At 37.1% G+C, this 20,964-nt stretch overlaps 3 protein-coding genes across 3 annotated transcripts in view; 2 read left to right on the top strand and 1 right to left on the bottom strand.

Moving 5' to 3' along the window:
* LOC124719051 (protein unc-45 homolog B) overlaps positions 1-2,702 on the top strand; it is a 96,587-nt gene extending 93,885 nt beyond the window's left edge. The window contains exon 16 of the mRNA XM_047244722.1: positions 2,113-2,702. Within this exon, the coding sequence (XP_047100678.1) occupies positions 2,113-2,313 (201 nt within the window). The 3' untranslated portion in view covers positions 2,314-2,702. The remainder of the gene's footprint in view (positions 1-2,112) is intronic.
* A 16,823-nt stretch (positions 2,703-19,525) lies between these two features.
* LOC124718943 (cytochrome c oxidase subunit NDUFA4) lies at positions 19,526-20,553 on the bottom strand. The gene is made up of 3 exons (XM_047244608.1): positions 20,393-20,553; positions 19,946-20,092; positions 19,526-19,805 (listed from the first exon to the last, which is right to left on the bottom strand). The coding sequence occupies exons 1-3, from the start codon at positions 20,432-20,434 to the stop codon at positions 19,743-19,745; spliced, it is 252 nt and encodes an 83-aa protein (XP_047100564.1). The 5' UTR covers positions 20,435-20,553; the 3' UTR covers positions 19,526-19,742.
* Positions 20,530-20,964, top strand: part of LOC124718942 (N-chimaerin) — a 44,506-nt gene continuing 44,071 nt past the window's right edge. Inside the window, exon 1 of the mRNA XM_047244607.1 lies at positions 20,530-20,958. Within this exon, the coding sequence (XP_047100563.1) occupies positions 20,934-20,958 (25 nt within the window). The 5' untranslated portion in view covers positions 20,530-20,933. The remainder of the gene's footprint in view (positions 20,959-20,964) is intronic.

Below are 20,964 nucleotides of genomic sequence, written 5' to 3' on the forward strand. Positions count from 1 at the left end.
ATACGTGGAATTCGTGTTCCCAAACAGTGACGGAATTTTTATGGGATTACAGTGAACCGTGTCACCAAGTCACAAAGCATTCTGGTACGAACTGCCGGAGTTGGCAGTCGTGTGTGCATGAGGTGTTCTTGCTTGTGTGAACGAATGGTGTGTGATTCTCTTTCTTCTTCTGATGAAGGATGTGGCCAAAACATTGTAAGTGTCTTTTAATTGTCCCTGTCTGCAACTTAACATTAACGTATTAGATTAACGTGATACCGAGAGCCGGCCAGAAACAAAGTCCGTACGAGTCCACGATCGCATGCGAGAGGTATCGTAAGATAGCAGCCGGTGCACTGAATGTTTAATGAATACAACTCCGAGAGAGTGTGATAAATCTGCGTTGGGGAACACAGTTAACTGCTGCGGGCGGGCCCGGATACCGGCACGTGACATGAGGTTCAGAGGTGTGGTGCAGGACGAGGGCCCACATGCAGTGAGTGCTCGTCGGTCATGGAACCGCCATTGGTGAAGGCTGCGAGTGCAGTCAATCTCTGACAGCTGTGGCAATTCTTTATTGTTGTCAGAGTCAAGTTTCAGAAGAAAACTGTCACGATTTTTGTTGTCTGACGTGCATACCAAACTGTGTATGGTGTGATGTGTACCGTACTATATACTGGACTAATGCAGTGCAGTAAGAATATAAAGGTTGTAAACCTAGTAAAGTGAATTAGTCTTTTTTCCAATTTGAAGGACTTCAGGCACCCTTGTTGACTAGTACTTCGTGAACTGTCCGTGTTTAATCATTTAATGTTGCTTATATGATCTGAGTGCATTGTGGCTCCTTGACTGAATTTGTAACTGTTGTTTTACATTTCTTTTTGAGTGTATCTCTTTAGTTTTTATGCGTTTACTGCTTCATAAAGAGCATTCAGAAATTCCCATTACAGACTTTTAGGACCTGTAGAGGGGTGTGAGTACATATCATTTTGAATAGGAACACACATTCAGAAATGTACCATTTCCAATTTACAACAGTTTCAATTTGGGTGTTTTACTTGTGTGTGCATGAGGTGTTCTTGCTTGTGTGAACGAATGGTGTGTGTTTCTCTTTCTTCTTCTGATGAAGGATGTGGCCAAAACATTGTAAGTGTCTTTTAATTGTCCCTGTCTGCAACTTAACATTAACGTATTAGATTAACGTGATACCGAGAGCTGGCCAGAAACAAAGTCCGTACGAGTCCACGATCGCATGCGAGAGGTATTGTAAGATAGCAGCCGGTTTGCTTAAGAAATCGAATTAGGTGTGATGCAGTACAATTATTAGGTAACAATTTGAAAGGAAGTATAACGAAACATCCATTTATCACTTATGCATATTTGTTTGTATTAACACTTAAACATTATGTGTGCATTATTCCAGAAGAAAAAAGAAGCCAGCATACTGTACATACAGTACAGTACTGATGCATTACAACAGCGGTTCAATGTGGCAAGCACTAACGTTGTTATAGACTTTATACCTATGAAGCATGTTCTGGTACACACTCTCCATCCCACCCGTTGGCTCTTCATTTTCTACTCCAACGACCAGCAGATCTCCCTCTGCCTCTAAAGGAGTCTCGTAAATTAAACTTTGCATATGATCCCTCAAGAACTAGGAGTTAAATCCAGCAATCATAGCGGCCGTGCGGTTGGACCCATCTCGGCCTATCTATCTTTCATCATATCATCTGCTGAGATGTCTCCGAACCACAGTTGAGAAGTGAGTTCGTTCACCATCGTGCTGAAACCGCGTTTCCTGACTGACATTCAGGTGACCGTCTGACGTAGTACACGTCATCCTGTCTACCCTACTGCATATCAGGACAAGCAACTCTGAGACTTTTGTCTATCCCTCAGCAGACGTGGACACATTACACATAAGAATTGAAACCCTCGTAGAACGGAAATGGTACTTTTCTGGATGTCGGTTCCTATTCAAAATATTATGCACTCACCGCTCTCTGCGAGTCTTAGAAGTTTGTAACGGGAATTTCCAAACACCCCATATTCGCAGAAAGCGCTAGGTTCTCTAAATTTCTGTACGCGAAATGAGCAGCTCGAATGTGGGTTTTCATTGTAATTTGACAGGTAGTGGAGACAACATTGCTGGAGGTGCTGATGGCTTTCTCACAACTGGAAGGAGACTACGGAGCGGGCAACACCGAGGAGGGAAAGAAGGTGCGAGCCGTCGCCACAGACGCACTCAAGACCATCGAGAACTGGGGCCTCATCAGGAAGCCCGTCAGCGAGAGGGACGTGGGAGGCGAACCCCCGGAAGAAGACGACTGAGTGGGCTGTGATACCGACAGGGTTGCTACTGATCTGACTCTGCCGCTACAGATACTTTTGACATTGAGGATGCAAATAATAATAATATTGTAGTCACAGAAGTTGAAGGCAAATAGAAGGCACACAGCAGACTGACAAATCGAGTTATGTAGAAATGTCCACTTCATTTCCACATGGGACATACAATAGAATATTCCACTGTTGTTGTTTTTGTTGTTGTTCATAACCCAGAAAGTTGGTTTAATGCAGTACTCCATTCCTGATCACTCGCCTATACTCTTCATTTGAACACAACCACCACATCCTGCTGCATTGACAGTTTATCTGCCTCGTACATTATCTAGGCCTTCCTTCAACTACGAGTGGTAGTCATAAAGTTATTGTCGATAACTGTTCACAGAGTCATCGTAAAGTTTTAATTATCTCTCAAAAAAAGTTACTGATAAGAAATTAATTTCTTTTTTTGTTTAATTGGAAGTACATATCTGCAGTTCTAGCACACATTGAAATGGCGCAACCCAGTGATAAAGAGGAGATAAGCTGTGCCATTTTATTTTGCACCTCTAGCCGGGTGTTACAGTTCTGTGATACAGGGATTTGAACATGTATGAGGAATGCAGACTGGACCCACAATCAACTGAACAAACAAAGAAATTAATTTGAATGAGGACTCCATCGGAAGTTGCGTGCATTGTGATCACCAAACCTGTATTGATAACAAGAGGTTATTGGTCATTGACATAGAAATCTTTATTTCTGTTGCACTTCTATTTCAATCACTGTCTGACCGTCATCAGTGTTGTATGTGGAACAAGAGTAAAATAATTAGACTGCACTATAGCATACTACACCTGCCCAACTATATGCGTAAGAACATACAGGAGAGATTGTTTGCATCAACGTACTTGGTATTAAATCCCTGTGGACTCATAAATGCAAGCAGTAAAATTACAGCGTCTGCACATATCAATGAAGAGTACTTGTCAGACCAAAAGGTACAAATGCAACTGGGATAGCTGCTTACGGGGACCTACGAAGGTATGCTCATTGCAATACTTGGATGCAGCAGTGCCCTCTTTAATTATCATTATTATAGAATCTTTTATTAGTAAAATCAGAAGACATAATGAAATTTAGTATTTAATCCGTGCACACAACCGGAACCTTCGCTGTAATAATTTCTAGGATTAATAATAGAATCATAAAAATGACAGTGCTCACACTCTGGCATGTGTTTTCAGGAATCGTGTCCCAACGTATGAGGTATAGTATGAACCAGGCTAGAATATAGTATTGCAACCATTATATTAATGTAATGTTGAAATAATTCCAGCTAAACCGAAAGAATTGTGTTACACTGTTATGCCCTTTGACATTAATTTTTATACTTGCACAGTTCCAAATTCCTGTTTGACAGAGAACGTTTAAAATACAATTTAGGTATAAAAATACACATCGTGTAAAAACTTTTATAAAACCAAATTACAAATTTGTCAGAACTTATATTTAGGTAGAGCTACTGTACACACATCCTTTGGCATTAATTTTGACACTCATATACTTTTGAATGACTTACAAAAACCATGTAGATATAAACATACATACACCATCTAAAAGCTTTTAAAACAAGCATAGAAAATTCTAACAATCATAGTTACGTAAAGTGACGTTGACATCATCTATTTCTATAAGCCGCTCTTGTTGTTTGAACCTGGAGCATTATTATTCCCTTTTACTGCAATTGAGACTTAATCTGCAATAGAACATTACAGCTTGTTGTTATGAAATGTTTCTTATCCAAACATAAAAGGAGATAAAGTGTAACTGTGTCCAGTCCTTCCAAACAGATTTTGTTCTTGCACCTTGTTCTGCTGCCTTGGTATGATATGAGATGAACCATGTGAACTTTTGTAGTCAGCACCACAAGTGATGCAAAGCACTCCCAAAAGTGGGTGTTTTTCATTGACGTCTGCTTGTCGAGCAGTGTACACCTTGCCAAGTTTTTACTACAAAATATCTCCATCTCCTCAAGGAGATTGAGATATCTTCCTTTTTCACTCTGGTGCAACTATTTTAATTGTGATGTCACTTCAGGGAGGCCATGGCCAGTAATAGTTAAAAGTGCCACAAAAATAGATTTGTCTGCTATACCTGTTCTATCAAATGTCACATACTCGCAGAACCACACTTCGAGCCTTCTTCCAATTTGCCCAATATAAATGGCATCCCGTGCAGAACACGCCAAGCTGTATAAACTGATTCCTGCAGTTGCTCATATTTATGAATGTTATTAATTACCAGACAACTAAATCTAATGTGCCATTTTCCACTTTTACTGTTAAGGCTCTTGTTGTATGCATGGATTACATATTACATGTCATTATGTCTTCTATTTTTATTAATAAAACTAACTTACGTAATTCCTTTGGCCCCTATGGGGGCACAGGGCATCCAGGAGAACTCGCCATCCGTCTCTGTCTTTGACCATTTGCCTCAGTTCTGCCTAGGTCTTGCCAACTCTTTTTGCTTCCCCTCCCAGTTTCCTCTTCCACGTGCCCCTAGGTCTTCCTTGTTCTCTGGGGATTCCATTCCAATGCTTTTTTCTTGATGGACCCATCTGGTTTTCTCAATGTTTGCCCCAACCACCCCCACTTTCTCTCTCGTATCTGGTCTTCTATAGGTACCTAGTTTGTTATTCACCAGAGCTCCTCATTACATATTTTTTCTGGCCACCAGATATTCGTGATGTGTCGGAGACATCTATTTGTGAAGCTTTGTAACTGGGATGTTATCTTTTTATCCATTTTCCAGCTTTCACTGGCATACAGTAGGACAGCCTTCACATTTGTATTAAAAATACAGATTTTTGTTTTGTACCTGATATTTCTGTTTTTCCATATTGGATACAACTGTATGAAGACAGCATTTGCCTTTTTAATGCAGTTTTTCATGTCATCTCCAGCTCCACCATCATCCTTCACTATACTACCCAGATACAGGAATGAGTTGACAGTCTCCACCCGCAGCTCCCCTATTAACAGTGGCACCTCCATGTTCCCTGAATTTACTCTCATTTCCTTTGTTTTGCCTATATTTATCTCTACGCCAGCAGTCTCCGTTTCTTCTTTCACAAGTTTCATTTATCTTGCATATCAATCAGCCTTTGAGCTAGTAAAACTATATCATCTGCAAAATCCAAATTCTCCAGATATTCACCGATTCCCCATTGGATTCCTCATCTCCTGCCTACCGTGGCTCTTCTCGTAACTGAGTCTAGAACAAGTAGGAAAAGTGTTGGTGATAAAACGCAACCCTGCCGGACTCCAGTTTTTACTTATGTGGGCTCTGTCATATTTCCCTTGTGGAGTACGCAACATTTGTAGCCACCATATAGATCTTCTGCAGTATACGGCACTTCCGCAACACCTGCCAGAGTACTTTATGTTTCACAGAATCGAAGGCCTTTTGGAAATCAATGAATGCCAGATACGCGGTTGCTTGGAATTCTTTGCTTTGCTCTTAAATGATCCTAAGAGTGTTAATAAGATCAACAGAAGTACGTTGTGCCCTAAAACTGGCCTGTTCTTTATGCAGTCACTTTTTGAGAGACACTTTAATTTTGTTTAAAATAATTCTGATGACGGCCTTACTGGACACTGACAACAATGTAATACTATGCCAGTTGTTAGTCTAACAAATTTCCCTTTTTTGGGAGCTTTACCACCAAACCATTTTTCCGCTCCTTTGGAGATTTCTCTTCAGGCCAAATATGCTTCAGCAATGGATGGAGAATTTTAACAGTACTTTCAATATCGGCTTTTAAGTGCTCCGGTGCTAAGTCATTTAGGCCTGGAGCCTTTGCATACTTCAGGGTTTTCAAAGCAATCCTAAATTCGTCATTTGTGCAGATTCATATCTTCTCCTTTTAGTTTTTGTAATATGTGTTTTTTTGGTGGTGCGGGTTATCAGCCTATGGTCCATGAGTGTCCTGTCACCTCATGGCCCGGACACCTGCCGAGGTTTTATTTCAGGGCCTTACCCCTTAGATAGCTCGTCTTCATCGCGACTACAGAACGCTATCCATCGCTTCACAGTAAGGCGTATGTGCATCACCGTTGGCCTGGTTTCCGAGAATCTTCCGCTGTCCACATTAGGGGAATGTGCCTGCTGCCACACAGTCACAGAGAGGAAAAGGAAAGGAGGGGAGAGTATAGGATGGGATATGATATGACAGGACAGTAGACGGGACTTTGTCTGGATCACCTGTGGAGACCTGTCCGACTTCAGAGGCCCTTCCGGTAGTTAGACTACTGCTGGTATAGCCTTCCACTTCCTTGGATAACACAAACCCCCAGCCCACACGGACAGTGTTTCGTTAAGGTGGTGTCTCCCAAGAGAGTTAATTAATAAGATTTTGTGATAATGATGGCAACGAGCATAGTTGCCTAGGTCCTTGTAAGCAGCTAGACCAGTTGCATTTGTCCTCGGGTTGACAAGTACTCTTCATTGATACGTGCAGATATTGTAATGTTACTGCTTGTATCTATGACTCCACAGCGCTTTAATACTAAGAATGATGATGCAGACAATCCCTCTTATGTTCCTATTTGTATAGTTTGATAGGTGTAGTATTTTGTAGTGCTGTACGATTATTTTATTCTTGTTTTATCTATAGCACCGAAGTCTGTTATTACGCACTGATTGAAATCAATTTGCAACAGAAATAAAGATTTCTACTTCAATGACCAATGCTGACCCTTCTTTTGTTATTAATAAAGAAATTAATAATATGAATATAATAGAGGGAAACATTCCACGTGCGAAAAATATATATAAAAAACAAAGATGCTGTAACGTACCAAATGAAAGCGTTGGTATGTTGATAGAGTGTGTGTGTGTTTTTTATTGTCTCTGTCAACATACCAACGCTTTCATTTGGTAAGTTACAGCATCTTTGTTTTTATAGATATAATAAAGAAATTAATTACGTACCAGAAACTTTACTGACAATAACTCGTGCCATTATACAGGGTGGTTATAATCAAACTTTCGCTACTCGAGAGGCCCCCCACGAAAAACGAGTGATAGTAGAACAGTGAAATTTTGTGGACACATATGTAAGGACGGGCATAACAGAAATACGAATAAACTATTGAAAGAAACACATTTCCACACGAGAACGAACATTTGTTAATTGTGTACCGCATTTACGTTCTGGGCTACAAATGTTGCTCAATGTTTAGTATTTTATCAGTTTCCAGCAACTGTATTCCTATTTCTTGAAATAATCAGCATCCAGTTGCAATAAGTAAATAAATAAATAATGTTATTCCTTTATCGGTTGTGGACATGTACTGTCCTTCTTCAAAAGATTATAATTATCACATTATTAGTGAGTAGGTGTCTGCAGCATACTAATATAGTCGTGCAGATCATAGTGCTTGTGCAATACGGTATAAGAAAAAACCAAACGACATGTGCGCAAATCGTGCCAGTTAAAGTAATAAAGTTACTCAGTGTGATGACCACCTTCATCTGTGACAGACTGGAACAAGACTAGAAATACAGTTTCACAATTCTTCACAGCACTTTTCAAACGGTGGGCCACGAGTATTTCAACTGTCGTGGTGACACAGTTCATGCACTACTAGAAGACTGTACATTGTACCCGGCATTCTCAGGAACTTCTTCAGCAGTATGCGGTGCAGTTGGCTGCCAGCCTCTCCCGCGACCAATTCTCAAATCGCTAGTTAATTCAAACTTCCAGATCATTGCAGAAAGAGGACCTATCCACATTTCCCGAATGTGTTGATAAGTAGCACTATTACTCTTGTTTTGATGAACCAGCTGAATGAGTAAATTCCTGGTCATCTTGTCCAGCTCCACATCGACTGCCCGCAACTGTGATGCTCGCTGATGCTCGTGTTTTGACCCCCTGATACCGTACCAGTGCCCGTGTCTAACAGCAAGTCGTGACACTGCCACTACTAATAAAGCAAAACCTGCACCACCCAGTGTGAACATTATTCCTAAAAAATTACGCACCAGTACCGTAAATAGTTTTCCATCTACGGTGATGCGAATAGCAAAGGTTTAATTATGACCACTCTGTACGGGCGCCCAACTGTTTCCTTTATTTGATTTGTTACATTGTCTTTAGGCATTTTTTCCTGATTGATGTCCTGCAGGCTTTTTTCAGCAAGCAGACACCTCATATCGTTAACTATCTGACTGTATTTCTGATCACTCCTGCCTCCCGCCTAAAGCTGCTGTATTAATAATTTTTATTATTTGTAACTAGTTTCAATCTCAAATTCTCTTCAGGTCGACAGACTGAGGTAACGTGTAATGACGGTACATTTACGGGTCTGTTTGGGAGGCAGCAGAAAGCTTTTCACAACTGTGAAAGGGCTAGTTTCAATTAATTACACCCACTGCTTAAATCCAAGTTTTCCTCACTGTTATTCTGCTGTGCATTTAAAATCTGTATAAGGTTGCCTGCACAGAACGTTGCACGAGAGAGGTGGTGTAGTGGTAAGACGTGTGACTCGTTCGGGAGGACGGCGGTTCGGATCTCCTCCTTCTCCTCCAATTTACGGTTTCCGTGGTCTCCGTAAATTTGCTCGAGGTAGTTCTCGGGATGGGTACTCTGCAGAAAACGTGGACAATATTCTTTCCTTTTTTTCCCCAATCTGAGAATGTTCTCTGTGCTCACGATCGACGGGATATTAAACCCTCATTTACTCTCTGTTGCCGTTTATCTCACACACTCGCTAGGAACTCGTTGTGTTACTTACCGGTTGGTGCCCTTCTGGAGCTAAATGCCTAAAACTTCAGTGCACTCAGTAGTAAAAAATATTACAAAAAATGGTGTTTCATCTCCTAGTTCCTAATTTGATGAGTTTACACTGTTTATGTACTTAAGAGATTCCTTAATAAAATGAAATATTTATTCCAGTAAAACACGTTTCTTACCTCAATAGAAAGACTGTGATCTTTTCTGACGTGCCAATAATGTATTTATTAACGTCAATATTTTATTTAATTAGTAGTACTTTTTGTCTTTAATTAATTATACTTTTGTGTAATATTTGTTGTTTTTAATATTTTTTTGAATTAACCATTATAACAGTTTGTTACCACACATTTTATGTCATTTCAATTTATAACCACATCTGTAAATAGTTTGCTGTAAAATGTGAGGAATATTTTCACTAAAATTAATGTTATGTGAGATTATAAAATCACAGAAAGTATAAATAGATATTATAAAGTTAAAACTTACCAGATACATATTTTGTCAATCATATGGTCTTCGTAAGCCTTTAACACATCGGTTCGAGGTTATTTTGTCATTTATTTAAACATTAGTTTATATCGAAGTGAAAGCATATCGTGTTTTCTGTTGTTTGTTTTATTTCTGACAAAGTTTCATTGTTACATAACATTCACACTCCACATATTGCCATAGTACAGTTTGTGTCTTTCATAGATAGTAGTAGCAGCATTCTCTTTCCAGTGCATGTTGTACTAAATTGATCACATGTTGCTTCACCACAGATGTTGTTTTTTTGTTTCCAAATCAAACAATGTATTGCTATTTCGAGCATTGTAAATGACAATAAATTTTTGTAGTAACCCCGTGTCCTGACCATGACACACATAAAAGATAAGCAGAGGAAGGGTGATGAGAGGACACCATATGAAACCATTTTTATGTTTCGATGCACATTGTTCTACATAATAATATAGCATAATAGCCCACATAGTAAGGGTTGTCTGTTATCTTTATAGTGCCAAAAACATGAATATCATTGACAGATAAAATAACAGAAAAGTCTCAATTTGATCAAATATCTATTACATAATTCCTAATTAAAATTAGAATCCGTCAAACTATCTGCCAAACTTCTTTTCTTTCTAGCATGTTCCCAGCACTTCAAGCACTTACAAAAATTTAAAAACATTTAACTGTTTTCAGGTTTTATTAAGCTTTATATAAGTTAAAATTCATCTGCACTTGCCAAACAGTAGATGATTTAGTTTGACTACTTTATATATGAACTGAAAAGGCAGTGTCAGACATTTCACATTTCTCTTCTTCCCCCCTCTGCAGCTCAAATACAAATAGCTGCTGAAGACCTTGATGTGTACCCAAACAATTCCATAATCATCAAATACTAACCCATCTGTGAATACAGAGAGTTGTGCATTATCTTGATGATTTTTATGTGGTCTCATTTGCTCCTGTTACACTGTTAAGGATATAAATCTAATGACATAGGCTTACAATATAGGCCTAATGTTGTAACCTACATCAGAATTAAAATTTTGCACTCAGCATCTTTATTATACAGTAAATTATGTCACAATTTCTTTCTCATATAGCATTTGTCTGGCAAAGATGGCATTCATAATTTAAATATGTAAACCACAGCTTGCCTAATTCTCAGTGAAAACACAAGTGTATCAGTCTCATTCCACTATTATCATCTTCCACTTAGCATAGCATTTGGAATTTGATGACAGATATTATGATTTTAAATTGAGAAAAAGTGTACCAACAATAATATCCTGTTCCTAAATGGAATGATTTAGTTTGAAGCTGGGGAGATGTGTCTTTACAAGCCTTATATCTTACTTAAGGCATTATTGGCTGTGCATTGTCTGTGTGTTGTGGCGTGATCCACGAAACTGCTTACATGCTGTGGAACAGTATACTTTTCAAAATATCCTCCATCTAAATGGCAAAGATATTGCAACGCAGACATTTGGAAGTTCTGATATCAAGGGTACAGTATTTCTTCAAATTTTCTGTACTCTTGCTCCTACCATATCTTTTCATTTCATATCTGCATAAGAACATGCAGCATATCTCACGCAATATGTGAAAGTACCTGTTGTTACGTCTTCAGATTGGTCCATGTAAGGGCTCAGCCTCACAATGGAACCTTCATATCTTCTTTTGGCTTCACAGACATTTACCGAGTTCAGTTAAGGGTACCTACAACTGTAAAACTTGATCGTAATATTCGTGACTAATGTGAAGAAATCCCTCCTTGCTGGAACGTTTCAGGGATCATGGCCATTTACTTACTTAGGATTGACAAAGAAGAAGAAGTTTGCATAAAACCTCTGATGAATGTATGGATGTGTTCACCTTATTGAGTTAAATTATTTGTGTCACCTTTATTAACTGCTTTGTAATTTGGCCAGTGAACCCAAACACACACACACACACACACACACACACACACACACACACACACAAAATGTTTTAAACATATCTCATATCTCATTGATTTGAATTCATGCGTTTCACATTCATTGATTCCTAAGTGGATTAAGCATCTGATTTTTCCTTGTGGTTCATACTTAATTTTTATTATTATTCCATTGGTTCTCTTGTTGGCTTTTTTATTTTAAACTTAAGGTCATCAGTGATAGGTCAATAATGGTAAAAAGTTATGAAACTATTAAGTGATTATATCAATTGAATAACTAGAGTAAAAATTCTCGTGTCAGTTTGTGATCCCCCATGGGCATGGTTAAGCAATTATTTAGTCTATACAATTTTTGTCTTTGTTTTACTGCTTTGCAAGTCTTGCTAGTTTTCAGGTAGTTGTAACTTTGTTAAGATAAGACATATTTAGTATTTAACTTTCCCTCCAGTTAAAATTCCATTTTTGTGTCATGTATACTCTGTCAACAAAGAATCTTAATTTCCGGCTACACAGCAAGCAGATACTATGATAGAAATATCAGCAGCTGCTCCAGTTTTTTGGGGCTAACTACAGAACAGGAAAGTGTGTAAAAGTTGCTGCAACAAGTTACTTAAACTTGCCTTGAAATAAAGATTGTAGCATTTTCTCAAAAGCATCAAAACTAATCCACACTTGTAAACAGACTGGAAACATAGAACTGGTTTTGCATACAGTGTAAATGATGTTTGATCTGTAACTGAAACCAAAGACATCTTTTCTCATTTCAGCATAAAACTGTGGCCAATGAATATTTGGAGCAGCAGCATTTCATTAACTTTAAAACATTTTAAAGTTATTTACAGAGTATGTGCCAATCTGAATCACCAATGATGTTTTATATTCAGCAGATGATACATGTATTTTGTCAAAAACATATTTTTAACTTATTTATTTCATATAATTATGCTTTTGAACTTATCGGTAACATTAAATCTAATACTATGTGCTCAAAGTAAAAATATTCTTTATATATCAGTAGTGGTCTACTTCTAAAGTGTAATGCAAGAGACTGACACATGAAAGTAGAATGTTTATAAAGCAATGTTAATAGAGCATGTCAGACTGTTTCGGATTAAGTGCCTTAGTTTGATATAATTTTAACAATGGCTTGAAAGGATAATATTATCCATAGCAAAAAAGTTACAAGACAAACCATGTTTCAAGTGCCTCACTGAAGTATTTGTATTTGTTGCTTATATTTGCAATGGTGTCAAAACTACAATGTAGTACACAGTGGAGCAGTGTCATTTCACTTAGTGAAGTGGCCAAATGAGCAGTGTGTGCAAGTGAGCAGTATGTTTGTTGACTTTCTATACACATTAAAACAGTTGTGGAATAAAAAAAAATTCATCATCACTGAATATTCACCTTTTACTTTTAGATATTTAAATTTCAAGTATTAACAAACATGACTTATTAATTGTAAACATCTATATCAGTAGTGTGAGCTGTAGGGCATTCCTTGTACCATATTTTTGAACTGTGCCACTAGAGTAAGACTAATAGCATAACAGAAAAGACTCGGTGTTTCTAGAACAAAGTTTGTCTTTCCCAATATACACTTTAAACAAATTGGGAAAAAGTGTGTCTGCTTAACATTTTTCTGGTTTCTCTTTTGTAGTGTTTATTTTGAATGTCTTGTTACCTAATAACACTGATGTTATTTTGGGCAGATAAGCATTCATTGCAATTTTGAAAAGATTGCCAAATAGGATTCCACGTTTTATCATGTTGTATGCAGCAACATATATCACACCAGTTACTGTCTTCTTCCCATACCTGCCCTTATGATTACTATTATTATTCTTTTTGTATTTGCCATCTCTGGATCATGCTATGTGAACTGAACTTCTCCTTTTCCTTATGCTTGGGCCTTAACTTGAGCCCAGTATTCAAGCATTCATTTCCTATGCTGCTCCTTCTGTTTTTGTGTCCACATTTCAGCAGTTCTTAGTTTTGGATTTTCTTGGAACCAAGGGGCTCTTGGAGTTTCATCTTGAGTGAAATGCCTTTGTGTGTGTCCTACAGTATTATCCGCACTTCTCAAAGTTCTTTTGTGTTTGGCTAACCGTGCCGCCTCCGTTTGCTTTTTGAGAAAGTGGTGGAATATCTGTTTGCTCAACCTTGTGGGATGCTCCCAGGTAATGTGGCAATAGAGAAGTTTTTCCCCTATGAATAATTTCTGTGATCGTTTTTCTACATGTGTTTAAGTTCACAGTTGTGTCATCTCATAAATTTGCCATTTTCTTTGATTGGGTCTAGAATTTTCCCCAAAATCTCTCTCTCTTTCTATCATTTCAAATTATTTGATCAGACATTATTTATTCTTAACAAGGCATTCTGCAGATGCCCGACAGTAATGTCATACCTTGGCATTGATTGATGTCGATTTCTTGATATACCATTTAAGGTGTGTGTCCCCCCCCCCCTCGCCCCCATGTGTGTTTGTCCACTCTTCTAGATATTTAAAACTCGTCCATTTGAAGGCCCAATCTTCTACCTGTAGTACGCTGGAGGGTGATTTCATATTTATAATAAATTCAATCCTGGGAGATGTGGAGTCCTGCCTTTGCTGATTGTGTCTGCAATTCGTTGATTTGTTCTGCATCAGGGTCTAGGGAATCAGAGAAAATTGTGATGCATCTGCAAAGGGTAAACAGTCAGTGGTCAGATTCTAGCCAAGCTTGACTTCTTTTTCAACACCTTTGTCACTCACAGATCACTTTTTAGAATACACAGTTGTAAAGTAGAGGTGAGAATCCATCTCAAGATCCAATTTCAAAGGCATCTGAAATCTCTTCCATAAAGATCGTTTTGGAAGCGGCATCAGTAAATCTGTCAGATATTAGACAATATTATTATTATTATTGTTGTTGTTATTCCCATCTTCAGCAGTTTAGTATAATTTAATGATACTATTTCTGAGAACCTTCAAAATGTTTTAAACAAGGTAATTCTCCAATATTCGCTTATTAATTTATATGTTAACTTGTTCCAGATCCTCACATCAGGCATACATAAATGGAAGAAATGAATATGTACTATGACAAAAAAATTTAAGAATCAATAAATTACAGCAACTGTCCTTTCTAAAAACACAACCCCATATCACGAATGTTAGTTGGTTGTTAATGCTGTGTACAAAGTCTATTATTGCTGCATCAGTGCAGTAATACATACTTTGAATTGCCTCACATTTCTAAGAGTTTTCGTAAGTGTAATATTTGCAGAACACAATGTGTAAGTTAATAAATAAAGTATGGTTCATTTTCCAAAGAACTCAGTCAGGGATTTCCGGAATTAATCTTCATTCTGCAGCAATGTGTTCACTGTTAAGAAACTTATTGCAGGATTAATACATCAAAGAAAAATGATCTGTGTTGCCACAGAAACAAAGAGTAAAATATACTGCTGTTCAACCCTTTGACAATTACCAATTAAAATAAAGTGACAGATACATTGAGTGTAATGTTATTTACCAATGTTTTTCCTTGACAACTTCTATACCATCAATAACTTCTTAGATAGGAACAAACAGTCTATTACAAGCCTTCAGATGATAAGCATGTAGCCAAAGAAATTACTTTTTAGTTGTTTTTTAAATAAATGTGTTCAAATGATATATTTTGCATTGTATATTTATCATCAATATCTCATTTGAATACACAGGGCAGGTCTATCTATATATTAAAACCCCTCAGTTGTTGTTTTGGTGATGTTCCAGAATTACCCTTCAGATTTAACACTAAATGAAACAAGTGCAGCAGAAATGTTTCTCTGAAGTACAGTTGCAATAACTGTAAAGAGAATACGCCAGATGCACAGAAAATGTCCAGTTTTTACATTGCTCCTCTCTCATTTTTCTGTAGTAAGTTTGGTGGTTAAGAATAACAACAAATAAAAACTTTGCCCAGTTGCTGTTTCTGAAATATGTTGCTGTCATAATGTGTTACTGACAAAGGAGGATATGAGACCAACCGTTGCCTAACTCATTAGCAGGAAGTACTATTTCCTTCTGCACCCATGACTCATACCTCATTTCTGCTCATCTTATCTCTTTGCCATCAACATCCTTGTTTGGATTTGGCTTTGAGAGGTCAATTCAAGCATTTATTTTCAGGTCTCTGCTGTTGTGATGTGTGTATATGACGGTAAGTTGATTTTGCACATTTCACAACTTCACAAAGGTTATCACATACACTCAAGTCACAGTATAAATGTGACCACGGACATCTAAATTTTATTAACACAGATGTTTGTTGCTGTACGATTTCTGTCAATAAGTATTATTTTGGATCCAATACATCTACACATGTAGAACTTTTTCCTACTTTAGTAGTTCTCAAATGGAAATAACCACAATTTCTTGGAAAAAGAAACATTTAACAAAATATGAATAAAGAATAGGAAGTAAGAATATGTAGTATTTGTCAAATTTTAAACTAATAGGAAGGCCATTTCTTGCAAAAGTGGTGTATTTGTGTGTTTCTCCATCCTCTTCATCATGCTATTGACTGTGCTTTACACATTTCACAAAAAACGACAATGTATGACATGCATATTTATTCTACCACATGATGTTTCAAATGAAATTTTCTTGATACTCAATATTATGGATGGGGGAGTTACGAAAAAATAACTCCCTCTCATTGTAACATTGCTTGTCCAATACAAATGTTTGTCTATCTGAGTATGATTCCAAAGCAGACACTGTGATTAGGTTCCAGAGTCACACCTACAACTTCAAAAATATTTTCTTTTTCCCTGTAGTGTGTTACCAGTAGATAAATCTAATTGTTACTGATTGCACAGTGTACCTATCCAGAAATTTTTGGAAGTAGCTTTACTTCTGTTTTTAATATAACATTCACATGGTGAATGATTGTACTAGTTTGTGCAGCTAAATTAAAGATACTTAGAAATATTGTCTCTAATCCACTAACACATTGTTACATATTGCACTTGCTCTCTATTTTGCTATTTATATTCATTGGCAGACTACTGGATGTATAAAACTTGACTTTTTTCTCAGAATTACACCAGTTACTTTACCACCTAACGTGTGTTCATTTTACTATTAAACTGCTATGTATGATACTACTAATTAAGTGTACAGTGAACTGTTGCTCTGTACCTTTCATTATTTGTATTCCACCCAGGATTTCTCAGCACTGTACTGATACTACTAAATTCATAATGCTGCCTTCTCACTTGGTCCCACAATGGTAACTTAATTTTATCACATACCTCTTTACCCAAAAGATAGGTGGGAGGGGAGATAATTTTAACTTTTATGTCCAGACTAAGACCTTCAAACTAATACGAAATCATTTAAGTAGTCACGAAAGTGTAACCGTCATCCTCCACTTATTTTACAAGCAAATCGGATAATGCACAGTATGCTGTGCAGGGGGGGGATTTGCATGTGTAGTGTGCTGATTCATTGTAATGTTTTCCACACATATTACACCAAGCCCTCTGCTTTCAGCTGCCAACTGCAGGCCATTCTGGCAACACATTTTAGTCTCCAACCAACAGTCCATGTACTTACTTCCAAAATCATTGTTCAAAAGAATGATAAACCAGTACTGCTCCACAACCTTTTTCTTTTCCTTCCACAATATCACTCGGAAATATTCTGTCCATATCCATACATACAAGATACTGCAGTGAGTTCACTGAAAGGTGCTGGATAACATTGGTTACAAAGTATGCCCTTTTTTATGGAACTACAATGATCAATTGAAAGTCTTGTATTAATTTTCATGAACACCAATATAACATTGTTGTGCAGCCACTTCTGATGTAATATATTTATACATACAAGACAGCTGGTTTTATATGAACCACAAGCAACTGGTAGAAGGCTCTTAAATTCATGTTAAAGCTTATATTTTGTCCAGTTTTCAGTTTTTTTACTCCAAAAGAAAGCAGTTAGTCCATCTTTGCAATTTAACCATTTTCACCTTCAAAGACATTTAAAACCAGAGATTCACACATGTCCTATTTTCTGTACTACCACATTTTTTAATTGAGGACAGTTTTTTTACAAGACTATGCCACCTGTCACATATGCCATTATTATGGACAAGATATAATGCTACTCACCACATAAGAGGTGGCATTGAGGCACTGGAGTCTGTTGAGGAATGGTTGACTATTCATGATAAGGGTAACCATTTTTTTCCATTTGCACTATCTTTTGTATCATCCATTATGTGCTAAAACCATAATGTTTCTTAGATGTGGTTTCCATCTCTTAGTATTAAATTCAGAGTCCAGAAGCCATGCTATTATTGTATTATCCTTAACACTGTGTGTCCATTGCATCAAAATCTCAATACACAGCAAAAGGTTACCTTTTTTGGTAGAAGAGGAGGGGGTGAGGCAGTGTTATTTTTCAATTATTTGACTCATTTCCTGTAGATTTCAAAGAAGATGCTTAACAGTTATGTAAATATGTCATTCCAAAGTGCAAGATCCCATGGAAGCATGAAAGAACTTCACATAATGGAATCAATCTGGCAACATTGTAAAGTAATTATATTTTGTGATAAAGACTTAAGACAACACTTTTACATTCTTTTTGAAAGTATTATTGACAGCCATGTGTGTTCTGATGTAAAGAGTGCTATCAATATAATTTAAAGTTAAGATTTATTCTTGAAATCTGATATTAATTCCAATAGTGGCACTTGACAATTCAGTATAACTTTTTTTTCTTTGTCTTTCCAAGCTGCTTAATATGTAAGCTCATGAGGCAGACTTACACTAAAACTGCACAGCAGGTTAACAGTCTTTGGTCCAGTGCAACATCCAGCCTGATTATGGCTTTTAAGTAGGCCTACTCTTCCACATTTGTTTATGCAAACACTGGACTGGTTCCCAATCTCTGACTCCAAAAATCTGATAAACAGTTAAAAAGCATTAAAAATAAGAACAAAGTTCACATGATTCACAGACAGATGGCACTTCACATTACCCAACCGTGGTGGCAGGGAATGGACCCAGCCACAAAGTTAAAATATAACCTGCTGAATCATCAAACAAATGGAACCTGTACAGCATGAGGGCAGAAGGGAGGGCAAGGACAGACAGACAGGGACAAAACTGCATGCATACAGATCAACTGATTGAACTGATACTTTATTTCCAGTCACAATACAGATTCCACTAATAAGTTTTGCAGGGAAAAGACTGGAAATATTGCTATGCTAGCTGAAAAGTCAGTGAGAAACTTAAGTGTCTGAAAACAAAATATGCCACTATTTCTGCCAAGGAAGCAAAATATGTACAGAAGACCTAAATTGCTATGAAATGCCGTTGCACATAACTACATTTCTTGAGTGAATGAAGTATTATGTTACATGCTATTGAGAATGGACCAGAGATTGTAAAAAGCCAAGGAGCTCACAGACAATTAGTAGTATGCAAAGGGTGAGAATGAAATATGTCTATACACATCAACCTGTACAAATAAACAGCCTACTGAATGACGTGCGAATGAATGTTGCTTTCATACATTTAAATGAAAAGGTTTTATTTTCTATAACTCAATTTACAATCTTTTCCAGTTTATTAAGATTTTAATTTAAATGGACTATTCAACTGCCTGGTCTCAGACGTTTACGAAAATCTCCTTAAATTCCAAATTAAATATTCTTTTACACATTTCTGCATGGTTGCTACAGCATCAAACCACAGAACTGAGACCAGTTTTTCTACTCATCAAGGTAAAAGGACAGTATTATTCCACACATACATCCACAGCAATATTAGAAAATGAGAACAAGGACCTAATGTGCAAGATTTTTTTAATATTATTCAGAATGTCCGAGATAAATAATAGTGACTTTTGTGTCCACAACCTTCTACACTATTTCCGAGACTTTTTAAGTGTACAGTTAAGAAAGGAAACCTGTTACAACATCCTGAAGAAAAAGAATGAATACTTATTGGAATGGTCAGCTCAGTAACACACATTTATTAGTCATCATAATATTCAAAAATCATCACTGAGAAAACTTATAAATATTTTTATATGCTTAGTAAAGATTTCAGACCTACTGGAACCTCTACGTGTGAGATTCACTGTATCAGATCATTTTCTACACACTGCATTCGAGATACACAGTATCACTTTACTAGAACTTTTACACGAGATTATTATTCTTGGTACTTCGGTGCGGGGCTCTCAATCTTCGAGTAATCCCTCACTGGCGAGTAAAACTGTCAATGAAAACATTAAAAAATATTAATTACGTATGTCGCAATCAAGAATTCTGTTCTACGCAATATATAAATCAGCGTAGTGAAATTTAACATACTTTACCATATGTGGTACCAAGATACAAAACTAAAACTATTACCTTATACTGCTTGTTGGAGTAATCATTCCAAGGTTCGGGATTGGATCTCTTATTCCACGTAACTTCAGGGTTTCGGGTAGCGAGTCGAAGCGTGTAAAAGATCGCTCCCGCTACCCCTGCTCCCAAGCATATGTACAAGGGAATTAACTGTGAAAGAACGCAGAACAGTATTTCACAATGAACATTCCTCGGCAATGTTGATCTTATCCAAGGTCGTGACACTCATTGCTTTAGTGTCTAGAGACAAATCTTCCTCTGTATGTGAGTTATTTTGAGGAACTCTAGTCAACATAACTATCAATCGCCTCTTTCTTAGCTTTCATTAATAAGAATTCAACATGCGACCTATGTTGTCCTCCAATGCAGTATATGTTACGACACGGGACATTACCATTAAGAAAACATTACAGAGGAAGATTTGTTCACATTACATACAGTTACACTCACTGATGGGTTTTTCTTCAGGCTTGAAAATGACAGTCCCTGCATTTTGCACAAGATAAATTAAAATCCGCGATTACGGCAACCCTTCTCTGCTCTTCCAGAAGACGGATTAACACTAGAATAGGACGTAATACGTTCGTCAAGTGTACAGTTCAGCAAAACCAGCGAGTACTATAATATTCGCAATTATCGTCTGAATACAATTCATAATTAATATTTCATATTTTTGTAAGGGCTTTACTTTCAGTTCTAACAAACAATAAACTTCACACACTTATTGATGTAAAGTGGTACAACAATAATTGACAAGTTTGTGGTGACCTATCTTCGACATTGTAATTTGTATCTTTGGTGTTTTCTGTGTTGTCAATAATTCGAATACAGTTGTGGTTTAGGGCAATTGACGTGTCGAAAATATTAAGCGTTGTGTGATGAACTCGATAGTGAAAATGAGTTATTACTTTCAGTTGCAAATGACGACCGTAATAATGAGATTACAATACTTTGGTTTGCGTTAAGGCTTTGGTCCTGGCTGGAAGAGAAAATGAGTTACAATAGACTGAGCAATGGTAAGC

This window comes from Schistocerca piceifrons, chromosome 10 (assembly GCF_021461385.2).
Source record: "Schistocerca piceifrons isolate TAMUIC-IGC-003096 chromosome 10, iqSchPice1.1, whole genome shotgun sequence".
NCBI lineage: Eukaryota > Metazoa > Arthropoda > Insecta > Orthoptera > Acrididae > Schistocerca > Schistocerca piceifrons.